This window comes from Alnus glutinosa, chromosome 8, assembly GCF_958979055.1.
Source record: "Alnus glutinosa chromosome 8, dhAlnGlut1.1, whole genome shotgun sequence".
In the NCBI taxonomy this organism is placed as follows: Eukaryota; Viridiplantae; Streptophyta; class Magnoliopsida; order Fagales; family Betulaceae; genus Alnus; species Alnus glutinosa.
The window spans coordinates 6846552-6861119 of NC_084893.1; the positions used below are offsets into that span (position 1 = coordinate 6846552).

A 14568-nucleotide genomic window follows, 5' to 3' on the forward strand; every position below is an offset into this window, starting at 1 on the left:
AAATAGTCCTCCACCAAATACATAAATGCATTCATAACATTTTTTTATTTTTCTTTCTTTACGATAGTGTCTCTATATGTGGAATACCCTTTTGACATTCGGAGGCTTCCCCATATGGGCCATATTCATATCCATATCCATATTCGGGCCATGCTATATATTGCTATTGTTATATTTTTGTCTTTCAAGTCTTTTAGGGGGCCCTATTCTATTAGTTCTATTTTTCTTAGTCTCCTTGGCTTCTTCAAAAGCTGGTTATGAATCGAAATTAATATGAGTGCCTTCAGCCGCATCATCAACTCCACCTATAAGGCTGCTGTTGTAAAAGTCTATGGCTCTTACTCACTTTCAAAAAACGCATTGAGAGAGGAGGGGCGTCTATAACTTATAAAATGCTCATGTCATATAATTCTTGGCAATGTAGCCCATGTGAGACACTTTAACAGCTGTAGCCAGTTTTGCTGGCAACATTCCTTCTCACCTACTCCACCTCGAGGATCCCATGTGGCTATGGATAGGACCTGCTTTGTAATATTGTCGAGGATAGTGTACTTTTTTTTTTTTGCTTTTTTTCTTTTTTCTGTTTCTATTTTTCGTTTTCTTAGTCTCTATTTATTTGGGCATAAAATAAATTTGGGCGACATTGACCAGAATTCGACAGCACTAGCCAAATTCCGAACAGTGTTGTCGGCATATGGCATCGTCGCCAGATCCCGACGAATTTGTTATGGCCAGATTCCGGCCAGTGGCAAAACTTGTTGAAATATGTCACAATTGCCAAATTCCGGCTAGTATTGTTGAAATCTGGTAATTGTGCCTAATTTTGGTAGTTGTTGCTGGAATCCAGTGATTGGCCAGTGTGCCAGAATCTGCCAGGATCTGGTCGGAATCCACCTGCTTGATTTCGGAGAATTTAGCAAGTGCCATCGAATTTTGGCCACTATCGGAATCCTGTCACCCTCGTTTTTTGTTGTTGGTTACTTTTTGTACGAGTCAAATATCAAAAAATATTTTTATGAAAATCATTTTTTTTTAAAATGATTTCGTTGAATATATTTTTCGACAAAAAATATTTTACGTCAAAATAAACGAAGTATTATTTTACTCTATATTCTTTTTGTTTCTCGATAATTTGTACTATTTTTTTAGTTAGTCTGCACACCCGATTGTATGTTATCGTTTAATCTCATCTAAAAAAAATTACAAAAATAAATAAATTATTAAGACTAAAGAAGATATTGTGATTTAATTATTCACTTTACAACAATGCAAGTTGATGTTACATTATTAATTCACCTTTGAATGAACTTTTGTTTAATATATATATATATATATAATAGCTAATTAACAGTCTTATTATATCAGTAAAATAAAATAAAAGTTAGGTTTTGGGATTTTACCTCCATTTCTACCGACCTACCACTTTCCTCTCGTGCTGAGCTTCTTTGGCTGATCTTTCTTGGACTTCCAACACCCACTTATCTATAACTTCCAATCTTGACGAAAGAGATGTAGTCTATACATAAATAATTGATTTATATTCCGTAATGAAAATATCAAAACTTAATTAGTATCAGCTATTTTGAGTCTTATTAGGGTCCGTTTGGTTCACCAAATAGACTATTGAAATGAAATGACTACTTTTTTAAAATAACTATTATTTTATTTAGAAGGGTTCTCGTAAGAATAATTATTTCCTTACAAAGAAATTCTAAAGGAATAAACAAACCATATTTTTCTTTATTTTCTTTCAAACTTAAAAAGGAAAAAGAAATTATGAGACACGTTGAATCTGTGGGTGACGGACAACTCCAATAGGGTAGTCAGTCTGACTCGGCTACCCACAGATTCAAAGGGTCTGATTGGCAAGTCATTGCCAATTACCCATAATTGCCTTTTTACCCATCAAATAAAAAAGATTCCAACCTTTTTACATTTTTTATATCGCATCAATCATTTTTTTTTATTATTCAAATAAAAAAATTCACTACAAAACAAAACTTTTTCACTTTTCTATAAAACATTTTTAAATTTTATATCACATCAATCACTTTTTACTACTATTCAAACAAATATTTCACAACACAACTACTTACCAAATACACTCATATATTTGATTTTTTTTTAAAAAAAAGAAAAATATTTAAGTTTTAAAAAATAAGAAATCATGTTGATTTTTTTAATAATTTTTATTCGACTTCAATTATGATGTAAAAAGGGTCCAAAGTCGGTAGTTTGTAGCAGGCTCTGGTTGGACATTGCCCACTTGTGCCCAGTGCCTCCCTTTTTTTTTTTTTTTTTTTTTTAAAAAAAATGTTCAAAATACTCATGGTGCACAACAATTGTACTATCACAAAATATAATAGAGTAGACCTTATACAATGAGACTTACTCTATTGTGCCTTGTAGTAGTGCACTTGTTGTGCACCTTAAGTGCATGTATCATTTTCCTTTTTTATTTATCTTATACACCGACATTTTTCCTCTTTCTCGAAGTGAATTTGCATTGTTTTGACCAGAAGACTACCGAAAGACACCCAATCTCATCATCCACAAAAGAAGTCCCAGCAGTGGCGGAGTCAACATTTGAGATTTAGGAGTAAAATTGAAAAAAAAAAAAAAAAAAAAAAAAAGAAAAAAGAAAAAAAGAAAAAAAGAAGAAGAAGAAGAAGAAGAAGGTAAAACTAAAAAAAAAAAAAAAAGTAAAATTTTAGGAGTTAAATTTTAATTTTAATTTTTTTGAAAAAATCCCCAAGCCTCCATGCTTTAGGCTAGCTCTGCCCCTTGCGTCCTAGTACCCATTTATGATTTTTTTTTTTCTTGCACTTTTTGTTGTATTTGGCAAAACATATTGGAAAAAGAAATGATATACGTATTTTTGAGTGTTTATATTTTTATGTGACGGTAATAATTAAATCATTATTAATCTATTTAAAATTTAATAATAATTTTCACTTTCAGTGAGTAAAGCGAGTAAAGACTTTAATATATCATTTCTCCATTGGAAAAGCCGTCGGTCGGTTGGGTGTGTAACCCAATTTCCACTTTTACTAAGTGACAGAAAGTCATTATTGAAGATACGAAGGTTGATTTGGTTACCTCAGCTTCTTTGTTTCTAGTCAAAATAAACAAATGGGATTAATCTTTCAAGATATATATAGGTTTTTTTTTTTGGGTTAAATACATATTTGCCCCATGTACTTTACGATCTTTATTTTTTACCTTCTCAGTTTCACTTTTTATCAAATTTGATACCTGTGTTATATGGAAAGACGGAAATGGTACCTCCGTCTACTTTTCCGTCCAAAACTAACGTCCACCCACGTCATTGGGTACCTAAAAATTTGAAGCCCATAACCCAATTCTTTACACATCGTTTCCAACAACATCCAGACAACAACATGACAAAAAATGCTGTGGGTGGACGTTAGTTTTGGACGAGAAATCAGACGGAGGTACCATTTCCGTCTTTTCATATACCACAGGTACCAAAATTGATAAAAAGTGAAACTGAGGGGGCAAAAAATAAAGGTCGTAAAGTACAGGGAGTAAATATGTATTTAACCATTTCTTTTTTGATAAACCTTTTTTTTTTTTTCTTTTTTTAGAAAAACAGTACCACCTTAAAAGTTATCAAACAGTCTAAGGGGGTGTACATACTGGTGCAGTTATTTGCAACATTTACAACTGCATTTGAAAGATGCAGATATCACTTCTAGATATTTGTATCTGCATCCACATCATTTTGGACCTGTTTTAGATAATGAGCATTTTAGACCTGTTTTAGTCTTTAAGGCATTCTTTGTGTCTATATTAGAGTCTATTTTAGACGATTTTAAAAATAATTTAGGCCGATTTTTAGTGTTTTGAGCTTGTTTTTATTTTTTTAAGCCTTAATCTTTTAAAAATATATTGATTTCACATTACTTTAACCTTTTTGCCTAAATATTACATAGAAAAAAACACAACCGACCAAATCATTTTAAACATAACCTATACTTAATTCAAAACGACATAATTTTAGTATTAAACACCAAAATGGGTTTTGGTGAATTTATTAAATAAAAATATATAAAATACATATTATATGTAAATGGTTTCCGAATGCGGACAATAACTGCACTCATATACTTTAAAACAGCCATCCACATCCGTATCAGCATGTGCAAATGACAGATAATGAATAGTTACTGATAACAAATACAGACAATTAATATCCGTCACGTGTATTCTCCTATCAAACACCACCACCATGCTTTATTGTTTTCTTGTTTTGAATTGTAAATTTAAACTTGGATAAAAATCGCCAGCGTGATTGCCCCAATCCCAAATGGCTCATGAGTCACCATGATGGCAATTGAAAACGGAAAGATAAAAAAGAAGCCCTCACGTTGGTGGTGTATATTTTGTTTGGAAGTGTATGGCTTGTATTTGTTGATGGGGTTAATGCCATTCTTGATTAATATTTTTGTAATAAATCTTATGCTAGTCTTTTGAAATTACAGTGTCCCTAATATGGCAGCGTTTTTGTCAACAGAATATAGTCAATTAAAATAAACCAACAAGAACAACTAATATCCGATAGTGGAGGTACAAAAGAAAAAGGCTACACCGGCCGGGTCGATAAAGAGTGAGAAACGACTGAGGGGCATGAGTGGAAAATTACCGGAGGAACTTTTAGTACCGCCAAGAATTAATTAATTGGTCTATGATGTGGTAATGAGATTGATTCTTTTAATATACCAAATCAAGAAGATTTAAGCAAGAAAGTTTCAATTAGCATTGAAGCTTCTCTTATTGTCAACGTGAAACACCTTACACTTACAATTTCATAAAGGAAAAACAACAGATTCTAAAACATAAGAAGAGAATATTGAAGAAAAAACCACGAATCTCTTAATGTATAGATGAAGGAGAGTGCAATATTTGTACAAGATGAAGAGGAATTTTCTTCCATGCAGTGAGAGCGTTAGTTTCAGTCATGTCCAAGTCCTCCCCCTGCAACTTCCAATCAAACCAACACAAGAGATTTGCAACCACATTTTCAACTGAAGCAACACCAAATGTTATTCCCGGGCATCCTCTTCTCCCACCTCCAAATGGGATGAATTCAAAGTCTTGACCTTTGTAGTCAATCGGACTGTCTTCAAATCTCTCTGGAATGAACTCTTCTGGCATCTCCCATACTTTAGGGTCCCTTTGAATCGCCCATGTATTAGCAAATACTTTTGTTTTTGCCGGAATATCATAACCTCCAATTTTCACACTTGTTATTGTTTCCCGAGGTACCGAAAGAGGAAGTGGTGGATGTAGTCTTAGAGTTTCTTTGAGGATACACTTCAAGTAATCCATTTTATTGATGTCATTCACGTTTATCTTTGACTTCTTGTTCACCACTCTTCTCACCTCTTCTTGTGCTCTCTTCATGATACTTGGATTTTTTACAAGTTCCGCCATTGACCATTCCAAAACTGTTGAAGTAGTATCAGTTCCTGCCACAAACATGTCCTGAAATTGTGGAAACACAAAACATTAGATATGGATATGTGTGTGTGAGAGAGAAAGAGGGAGAAAGGGAGAGAGAGATACTAGTATAATTGCTTTGAGGTTGTCTTTGGTGAGCTCAAAGTCGAGCATGCTATTCTTTTGAAGTCGGAGGAGAATATCCACGAAATCAAGCTTATTAGGCTGGTGGTCATCAATTTTCTTTGTCTCGTGTTCTTCAATCACTTGATCAAAAAAAGCATCTAATTCTCTAGAAGTGGCTTTTAAACTTGGAATTAATCCCGTAAGAACATCAATCCATCCCAAAGAAGGGAAAAAATCTCCAAAACAGAATGCTACAAATAGCACCAGTACTCTTCTTGATAGTTGTCCGAACCTACTCTCACCATTTTCTTCTTCAAACTTCTGTCCAAGTATACATCTAGAGGTTATGTTGTTTGAGGTTGCAATCAACATCTCACTCAGATTAATAGAAACCCCTTTGAGACACGAGTGACGTATCTTGTCGATCAATGCTTCAACTTCTTCTTCCCTTACATATTGGAAGGATTGCACACTTTTGAGGCTCAAAAGTTCGAGGACACAAATTTTCCTAGTTTGTCTCCAATACTCACAATAGGGTGAGAAGGCTACGTCTTGGCACCCATAGAATAAGATATTAGTAGCTGTGGTTTTTGGCCGATTTGAGAAAATGACATCATGTGTTTTCATAATTTCTTTGGCCATATCTGCAGACGACACAACAAGGGTTGGAGCATTGCCCAAGTGTAAGAACATTAGAGCGCCATACTTCTTAGAAAGGGCTTGAAGAGAGCGGTGTGGGAGTGCACCAAGCTGGTGTAGGTTGCCGATGATCGGTAGCTTTGGTGGGGATGGAGGTAAATTGGGTTTGCCACTTCTAATACGCTTGAAAACATAAAGAAAAGAGGTGAGAAAAACAAGTGAGAGGAGTGTAGTGAAGGGTATTTTGTGTAGCTCTTGCCATGATTGTTGCAACAATGGTAGAAGGGCCATTTCCTAGATCTCTCAAGTCTTTAGATCAAGGTGACTAACAATCCAGCTCTTCAGAAAACAATACAAGAAGACATACTAAAGCTTATCGCATCACCTTTGTATGAGATATTGGAAGAAGATATATTTTTTTTTTGTTTGCTTGTTATTTTTGAGTGGGAGACAGCAAGAGGCGGCGACATCTTATTTGGAATCTTTGGTTCTATACGGAGAAAAGGTGAAACCTACATTTTTTTTTTTTTGGGAACTTTTTGCTTGTTTAAAATTGACTAAACGCTCCATAGAGTAATTGCAGTTCTTAAAAACGTTTTTAAGAATTTATTATGTGACACAGGTCACTTAAAAAAAACAATCATTAAAAAATTGTAGGGGGCAGTCGAGCCATCTCCTTTGATCGAACTTGAATGATTTGGTTGATTGAATATGTTTTCCAAAGAAATGGTCCCTGAAGGCCTGAACTCTGAACTGTGAACTTTTATTCTTTTATAATGGGTGCAAAATATGCAGTCCAATTCACAGCTCAAATGACAATGGAAGGCCAAAAGGTGGCCGTTTTACCATATATAGTTTGGTTTTTATGATGATCGAGTAAACTTAATTAAACCAGGCCGGTGGCCATTTTATAGACTCATTCAAACAAGAACTCGGATGTTTTTAATCTTTGCTTATTTCCTGAGCCACCTTCACATTTCGATCTTTCTATAATGAACTCCCTCTCTAAATTCATCTGTTTTTGCACTCTAATTAAGGTTCCTTTATTACACAGGAATGATGATTATTTGGAAATAAAAATGAGTATTAAATGTAAACCTTGACTCTCATGTACAGCTTGAATCCCCAAGAAAAATGGCAGATTACCAAGATCTTTGAAAGCCAAATGAGTGGCAATAAATTTTATGTATTCTTTATTGATGAATTCTCTCACTTTACATGCTTATTTCCATTAAAATCTAAATCAAATGTCTTTCTTTGTTTTGGGAAGAAGTGGCAATAAATCTAAATCACTGTTTCCTTAATGTCTTTCTTTATTTGACAGCCAGATAAGTGGCAATAAATTTTATGTAATCTTTATTGATGAATTCTCTCACTTTACATGGTTATAACATAAAATTCTCTCACTCCCATGTATTACTCACCCATCAAGAATGTAGTCCATTTCATTTTAGCGTGAGTATTTAGCATGAAAAATGACATCGGAGATTAACAAGAAAGGGAAGGTTCTTGCTAACATTAAGGAAACAGTTCTATTGCAATTGACAGATGAAGATATAGAAAACATAATATAAGGATGATGACCATGGATTGCTTATCAAGGAGAATGCTGTAGTGGTATAAGGCGAAGAGGTGCTTTCTTACGAATGACTAACCTATAAACCTCACTCATGTCCAAGTCCTCCCTTGTTGCACCATCAGGCAACTCCCAGTCAAACCAGTACAAGAGGTTGGCCAACACATATTCAGCTTCTGTGATTGCAAATGATGTCCCAGGGCAACCCCTACGCCCCATACCAAAGGGAATGAATTGGTCATGGTGGCCTTTGAAATCAATCGGGTTGTCAACAAATCTCTCCGGGAGAAACTCATCTGCCCTGTCCCATAATTTGGGATCCCTTTGAATTGCCCATGCATTAATCAAGATTATGGTTCTGGGAGGAATGTCATAGCCTTGCAGTTTGGCACATGCAGATGATCCTCGAGTAACCATAACAGGAGCGTGTAATCTCAGAGTTTCTTTGACAATACACTTTAAGTAGTCCATTTGATCTATATCAGCTTCATCTACCCTTGATTTTTCTCCTGCCACTCTTCTTACCTCTTCTTGTGCATTCTTCATGACACTAGGATTTTTCACAAGCTCTGCCATTGCCCATTCCATGGTTGTTGCAGTGGTGTCAGTTCCTCCCACAAACATGTCCTGTAAGAAGGAAAGATAAAGATTTAGTTTTAGTCAAGTGTGTGTGAGTAAGTGAGTGAGAGAGAGAGAGACCAGTAGCCGGCAGTAGGAGTGCTTTGATGTTTTCTTGAGTGAGGTTGATGTCGAGCATGCCACTCCTCTGAAGACAAAGAAGAATTTCCACAAAAGTCTTTCTTATCAGATTGGTCACTATCACCTCTCTTTATATGTTCATCAATTATTTGATCAAGAACTGCATCTAATGCTTTAGAAGTCGTTCTCAATTTTGCAGAAAATCCTGTCAGAATATCCATCCAAACAGATCTTCAAAACAAAATGCTCCTAGAAGTTCCATTACTTTCTTTGACAATTGTCCAAAACTCATGCTGCCTTCTTCTCCTTCATACTTCAGACCGAGAGAGGATCTGCAAATTATGTTGTTTGAAATAGTAGCAAACATCTCACCTAGATCAATTGCTGCGCCATTCATAGAAGAACGTCGTATTTTCTCGACCATTTGTGCAACTTCATCTTCCCTCACAAATTGAAATTCTTGTACCCTTCTTTGGCTTAAAATTTCCCTAACACAAATTTTCTTCACTTGTCTCCAATACTCACCATTGGGACAAAATGCTATGTCACTGCATCCATGGAAGAGGATATTTGCTGCCCTTATTTGGGGCCTAGCTAAGAAAACTGTGTCATGGCTATTCATGATCTCTCTAGCAATCTCAGAGGATGAAACTACTAGTACTGGAGCATTGCCCAAGTGTAAGAGAACTATGGGGCCGTACTTCTCAGAGAGAGCATGGAGAGATCGGTGGAGGCGTGTGCCTAGCTGGTGAAGGTTGCCAATTATTGGTAGTTTTGGAGGAGATGGAGGTAAGTTGAGTTTGCCATTACCTCTAGTGAGCTTAAGGAGATACAGCAAGTACAAGAGGAGAAGCAGAGAGAACAGGAGGAGATTTAACAGAGTGCTTATATGCAGCTCTTGCCACCATTTATGCAACAAGATCATTGGATCCATTCTTTTCTCACCAAAATCTTGTGAACTAAGAGTCTAGACCATACCACCGATTTGTCATTATCGGCCAGCAGATTTCAGCCCAAAGATTAACAAAAGTTCTAGCAAATTTCAAGTCCATGCTTTACTGCATATGGTATGTGAATTCTGAATAGTTTATTTAGTATTCACTATATTAATAGATATATATATATATATATATATATATATATATATATATATATATATAGTTATGAAGATGCACGAATAGCTCAATGCAATCCTAGAAATACTATATAACAAGCTAGAAGTATAAAGAAAAATAATTGTTACACTCATGACGCACTTCTGTACTCACACCAAACACAAAGAGTTGTGCAGCATGAGTGTAATAATCACTCCTCAAGTATAAATATTAGCTGGCTGCTCCATGTTTGGATCAACTGGTATCCTAATTTTGACATTTAAAGAAGAGATGTAGTTTCCAAGAAGATAATGAAATAATCAAATGGTAGACTTAGTGCTGACAGCTTAGGCTGAATAGATAGCGTACCTCCGCAACAATGTCTTCCCTCTTTAAAAAAAATTAAAATAAATGTGCATAGTAGATTTGGATAGGATTTTTTTTTTTTGTTTTTTTTTTTTTTGGTGTGGGGGGGGGGGGGTGTTAATAATTTGGATAGGATTTTGTTTTTTGAAGAGAATAATCTGGATAGGATTTTATTTGCAAGTACCGGGTTCAATACATTTTTTTTGGGCTTAAAAAGAAAAGAAAAGAAGAGAGAGAGAGAGAGAGAGAGAGGGAGTTGTTGTTGGGTGATTGTTAAGATGGCCGAACCAAAAGAGGAGAAACAGATTTAATGGTTGGTTTGAAAAAATGTTGGATGAGAATTGGATAGGAGTTGGAGAAGTAGCAGATCTCTTTTCTTTTAATAAAATTTTTCAAAGATTCAGGTATGGGTATTTTTTGCAAATTTTGTTAAATTATGACCAACACTCAAATCCTAGATTTTTTTTTTTTTTTTTTCCTAAAAAAAGGTGAGGGATATTTTGAAAATTTTGACAAGATTTAACTGAAAATTCTAATGGAGGGTTGAAATTAAAAAATAATAAAAAATAATAAAAAATAAAAAATTTGAAAAATAGATATCCTAAATTGACACTTTTTAAAGTTTGGGTACATTTTTTCGAAAGTGATGAAAGATTAAGGATTATAAGTAAAGTTCTTAAAAAAAAATAAATAAATAAAAAATTAAGTGGTTTAGTGAAGGGGAAAACATGAGTTCGACTTTCCAGGAATACAACACTAAACAGGACGAGATTTATGCTTATTAATTCCTACTCACCGGTTGTTTGCTCCTGTGTTATTTAGTAGGCTAAGAAAGGCTATGATTCGTCCCGTCTTGAGAAAGTGTCCGCATGTGTACCAATAATTGATTAATTGTTCATGGACCATTTTTAAAGTGGCTAGCATCTTTGTAAATAATATATGATAATGACTAGGATTAAGCTCATGAAATGCGCATGCATGTAGGGATAAACTAATGCAAGTCAAATTTTGCTTACCTATGGATGATAAATACTTGTAATATTTAATATCATATTATCTTCTTTATTTAATATTTGAAAATGTGTGTCATCTCTGGTCTCATTTGTAAATGTTGAATGATCTATTTTTAATTTATGCAAATTCCACCAGCTGTATAGATTATAAAAAATCTTTAAGATTATTATATTTCGGGTAAGGTTCACCAGCTGTATAGATTATAATGCATCTTTAAAATTATTATATTTTGGTAAGAACAGTTTATTTTCAAATTAGAGATAACTTCATTTAATCTCCCTGAATTATTGTCGTTCTTGCAATTACCCTTATAAACTTAAAAAAAACTCTCAATTTCATTTATCAATCTTTTAATTTCACCCATCTATTAAGATTTTTCTATAAATTCTGTTGTAATTTCCAAAATACGCAACTTAGTCAACCCATCACCCATGTCATTTCAAGACATACATGTGATTCTACGTGATCCAAATTCTCCCATGTTTGCTCCTTCTAAGCTATCATGTTGATAGCATATTATCAGTGCGCGTGCATAAATTATTGTGTGCGTACAATTTGTGTGCAAATAGCATAAAAGTTTCAATTAGCATTGAAGCTTCTCTTATTATCGACGTTGAAATCACCTTACACTAATTTCATAAAGGCAAAATAGCAGATTCTAAAAGAAAACAAGAGAATGAAGTAAAAACCATGAATCTCTTAATGCATAGGTGAAGGAGAGTGCAGTGTTGGAACAAGATGAAGAGGAATTTTCTTCGACGTAGTGAGAGCGTTAACTTCAGTCATGTCCAAGTCCTCCCCCAGCAACTTCCAATCATACCAACACAATAGATTTGCAACCACATTTTCAACTACAGCAACACCAAATGTCATTCCTGGGCATCCCCTTCTCCCACCACCAAATGGGATGAATTCAAAGTCTTGGCCTTTGTAGTCCATCGGGCTATCTTCGAATCTCTCCGGAATGAACTCTTCTGGCCTCTCCCATACTTTAGGGTCCCTTTGAATCGCCCATGTATTAACAAATACTTTTGTTTTTGCCGGAATATCATAACCTCCAATTTTCACACTTGTTATTGTTTCCCGAGGTACCGAAAGAGGAAGTGGTGGATGTAGTCTTAGAGTTTCTTTGAGGATACACTTCAAGTAATCCATTTTCTTGATGTCATTCACGTCTATTTTTGACTTCTTGTTCACCACTTTTCTCACCTCTTCTTGAGCCCTCTTCATGATACTTGGATTTTTTACAAGTTCTGCCATTGACCATTCCAAAATTGTTGAAGAAGTATCAGTTCCTCCTACAAACATATCCTGAAATTGTGGAAACACAAAACTTTAGATATTGGTTTGTGTGTGTGTGTGAGAGAGAGAGAGAGGGAGAGAGAGGGAGAGAGAGAGATACTATTAGAATTGCTTTGAGGTTGTCTTTGGTGAGCTCAAAGTCGAGCATGCTATTCTTTTGAAGTCGAAGGAGAATATCCACAAAATCAAGCTTATTAGGCCGGTAGTCATCACTTTTCTTTGTCTCATGTTCTTCAATGACTTGATCAAAAAAAGTATCTAATTCTCTAAATGTGGCTTTCAAACTAGGAATTAATCCCGTAAGAACATCAATCCATCCCAAAGAAGGAAAAAAATCTCCAAAACAGAACGCTACAAATAGCACCATTAATCTTCTTGATAGTTGTCCGAATCTGCTTTTACCATTTTCTTCTTCAAACTTCTGTCCAAGTAGACATCTAGAGGCTATGTTGTTCGAGGTTGCAATCAACATCTCACTCAGATTAACAGAAACCCCTTTGAGACATGAGCGACGTATCTTGTTGATCAATGCTTCAACTTCTTCTTCCCTTACATACTGGAACGATTGCACACTTTTGAGGCTCAAAAGTTCGAGGACACTAATTTTCTTAGCTTGTCTCCAATACTCACCATAGGGTGAGAATGCTACGTCTTGGCACCCATAGAATAAGATATTAGCAGCTGTGGTTTTGGGCCGATTTGAGAAAATGACATCATGTGTTTTCATAATTTCTCTGGCCATATCTGCAGACGAGACAACAAGGGTTGGGGCATTGCCCAAGTGTAAGAACATTAGAGAGCCATACTTCTTAGAAAGGACTTGAAGAGAGCGGTGTGGGAGTGCACCAAGCTGGTGTAGGTTGCCGATGATCGGTAGTTTTGGTGGGGATGGAGGTAAATTGGATTTGCCACTTCTAATATGCTTGAAAACATAAAGAAAAGATATGAGAAAAATAAGTGAGAGGAGTGGAGTGAAGGGTATTTTGTGTATCTCTTGCCATGATTGGGTCAACGATGGTAGAAGAGCCATTTCCTAGATCTCTCAAATCTTTAGAACAAGGGGACTAACAATCTAGCTCTTCATAAAACAATGTCTAATTCAAAAATGTGCTACTAAATCTTATCATATCACCTTTGTGTGAGATATTTGTGAGATTTTCCCTGCTAAATATAAGCAAAAAGAAGCAATAAAGGCAACACAAGATGAAAGTAGAGGTATGGAATCTATACTTTGATAGAATGAATTCAATGAAGATGACAATGGTGACAAAGAAGAATTTGAACTCCCCACAGATGATTTTGGGAGCTTGCCTTTGTAAATGGCTTAAAAGAACTTTTAAATACTAACAAGGTGATGGGCGTAGCATTTTTCCTTTTTAAATATTTAGTACAAATAATTTCCATCCCAGTCATGATGATAAAATCTATTTTGTCTTGTAGTCTAAATGCATTATTTCTGACCATAATTCATTAATTCCATAAGATGCATGCTCTTATCTCTTCCTTTTGCACAATAGATAATAATAATTAAAAATAATTATTATGGGAATAAAAATTTGATTTTCAAAGAATTATAAGAGTATTCTTAAAAAAAAAAAGGGGAAATATCTTGAGTCTTGATTGGACTGAATCTTTTGGTAAGATGCCTTAGACGAAATCTTGACGTCTCTCTTATTAGAAGAGTTAAATTTTGTCTTTTTGTTCTCTTTGAGTGAGAGACAACAAGATCGAGGAATCTTGGTTCTATACGGAGAAAAGGTGGAAACAACCTTTTTTTTCTTTTTTCTTTTTGGCATCTTTTTGCTTTGTTTATTATATTTATATATATATATTGCTGGGTTAGTTACATTTGGTCCTCAAGCAAACTTCTTATTTGCCTCGACACCCATAAGAATTTTGAAATAATTGAGGAATAAAGATTTGGTCATTAAATGATTTTGAAATTAAAAGAATGAAATGATTTGGAATGAGTTCATTTAGAGGTGATGGGCCTATTTGGTATTTTATGTGAGAGAGTTTGAAATGGGCAGAAAGTAAAGTTTTAAAACCTAAAGCCCATTTACAGTTTATGGAAGCCCAACGATGCATAGTTATGTCCAAATTCGAGTCCAAGACAATTTTTTTTTTTTTTTTGGACATGTCCGTACAAAAGGGGGAGAAAAAGCCGAACTAAAGAACTCCTCTTTATAAGGCGTCGTCCGACAATTGATTTCAATGGAAAGATCTCTTCAAAGCAAAATGCTTCTAGCTAGAAGGTCCATTACTTTCTTTGACAATTGTCCAAAACTG

General features: G+C 34.9%; 2 protein-coding genes and 1 pseudogene across 2 annotated transcripts; all 3 read right to left on the minus strand.

Moving 5' to 3' along the window:
• Positions 1 to 4756: 4756 nt before the first annotated feature.
• LOC133874573 (cytochrome P450 71A1-like) lies at positions 4757 to 6579 on the minus strand. The gene is made up of 2 exons (XM_062312426.1): positions 5590 to 6579; positions 4757 to 5508 (listed from the first exon to the last, which is right to left on the minus strand). The coding sequence occupies exons 1-2, from the start codon at positions 6517 to 6519 to the stop codon at positions 4897 to 4899; spliced, it is 1542 nt and encodes a 513-aa protein (XP_062168410.1). The 5' UTR covers positions 6520 to 6579; the 3' UTR covers positions 4757 to 4896.
• Positions 6580 to 7638: 1059 nt separating this feature from the next.
• Positions 7639 to 9586, minus strand: LOC133875671 (cytochrome P450 71A1-like; annotated as a pseudogene).
• A 1964-nt stretch (positions 9587 to 11550) lies between these two features.
• LOC133875655 (phenylacetaldehyde oxime monooxygenase CYP71AN24-like) lies at positions 11551 to 13585 on the minus strand. Its single transcript, XM_062313855.1, has 2 exons — positions 12380 to 13585; positions 11551 to 12288 (listed from the first exon to the last, which is right to left on the minus strand). Exons 1-2 carry the CDS (start codon positions 13307 to 13309, stop codon positions 11677 to 11679), a joined length of 1542 nt encoding a protein of 513 aa, XP_062169839.1. The 5' UTR covers positions 13310 to 13585; the 3' UTR covers positions 11551 to 11676.
• Between the last annotated feature and the right edge of the window lie 983 nt (positions 13586 to 14568).

What these genes read in the sequence shown, in the direction of transcription:
- LOC133874573 (XM_062312426.1), bottom strand. Translation starts at nt 6,519, where the DNA reads ATGGCCCTTCTACCATTGTTGCAACAATCATGGCAAGAGCTACACAAA. An exon ending in ACCTCAAAGCAATTATACTA is followed by an intron (nt 5,509 to 5,589) that starts GTATCTCTCTCT and finishes CCACAATTTCAG; the next exon opens with GACATGTTTGTGGCAGGAAC.
- LOC133875655 (XM_062313855.1), bottom strand. Translation starts at nt 13,309, where the DNA reads ATGGCTCTTCTACCATCGTTGACCCAATCATGGCAAGAGATACACAAA. An exon ending in ACCTCAAAGCAATTCTAATA is followed by an intron (nt 12,289 to 12,379) that starts GTATCTCTCTCT and finishes CCACAATTTCAG; the next exon opens with GATATGTTTGTAGGAGGAAC.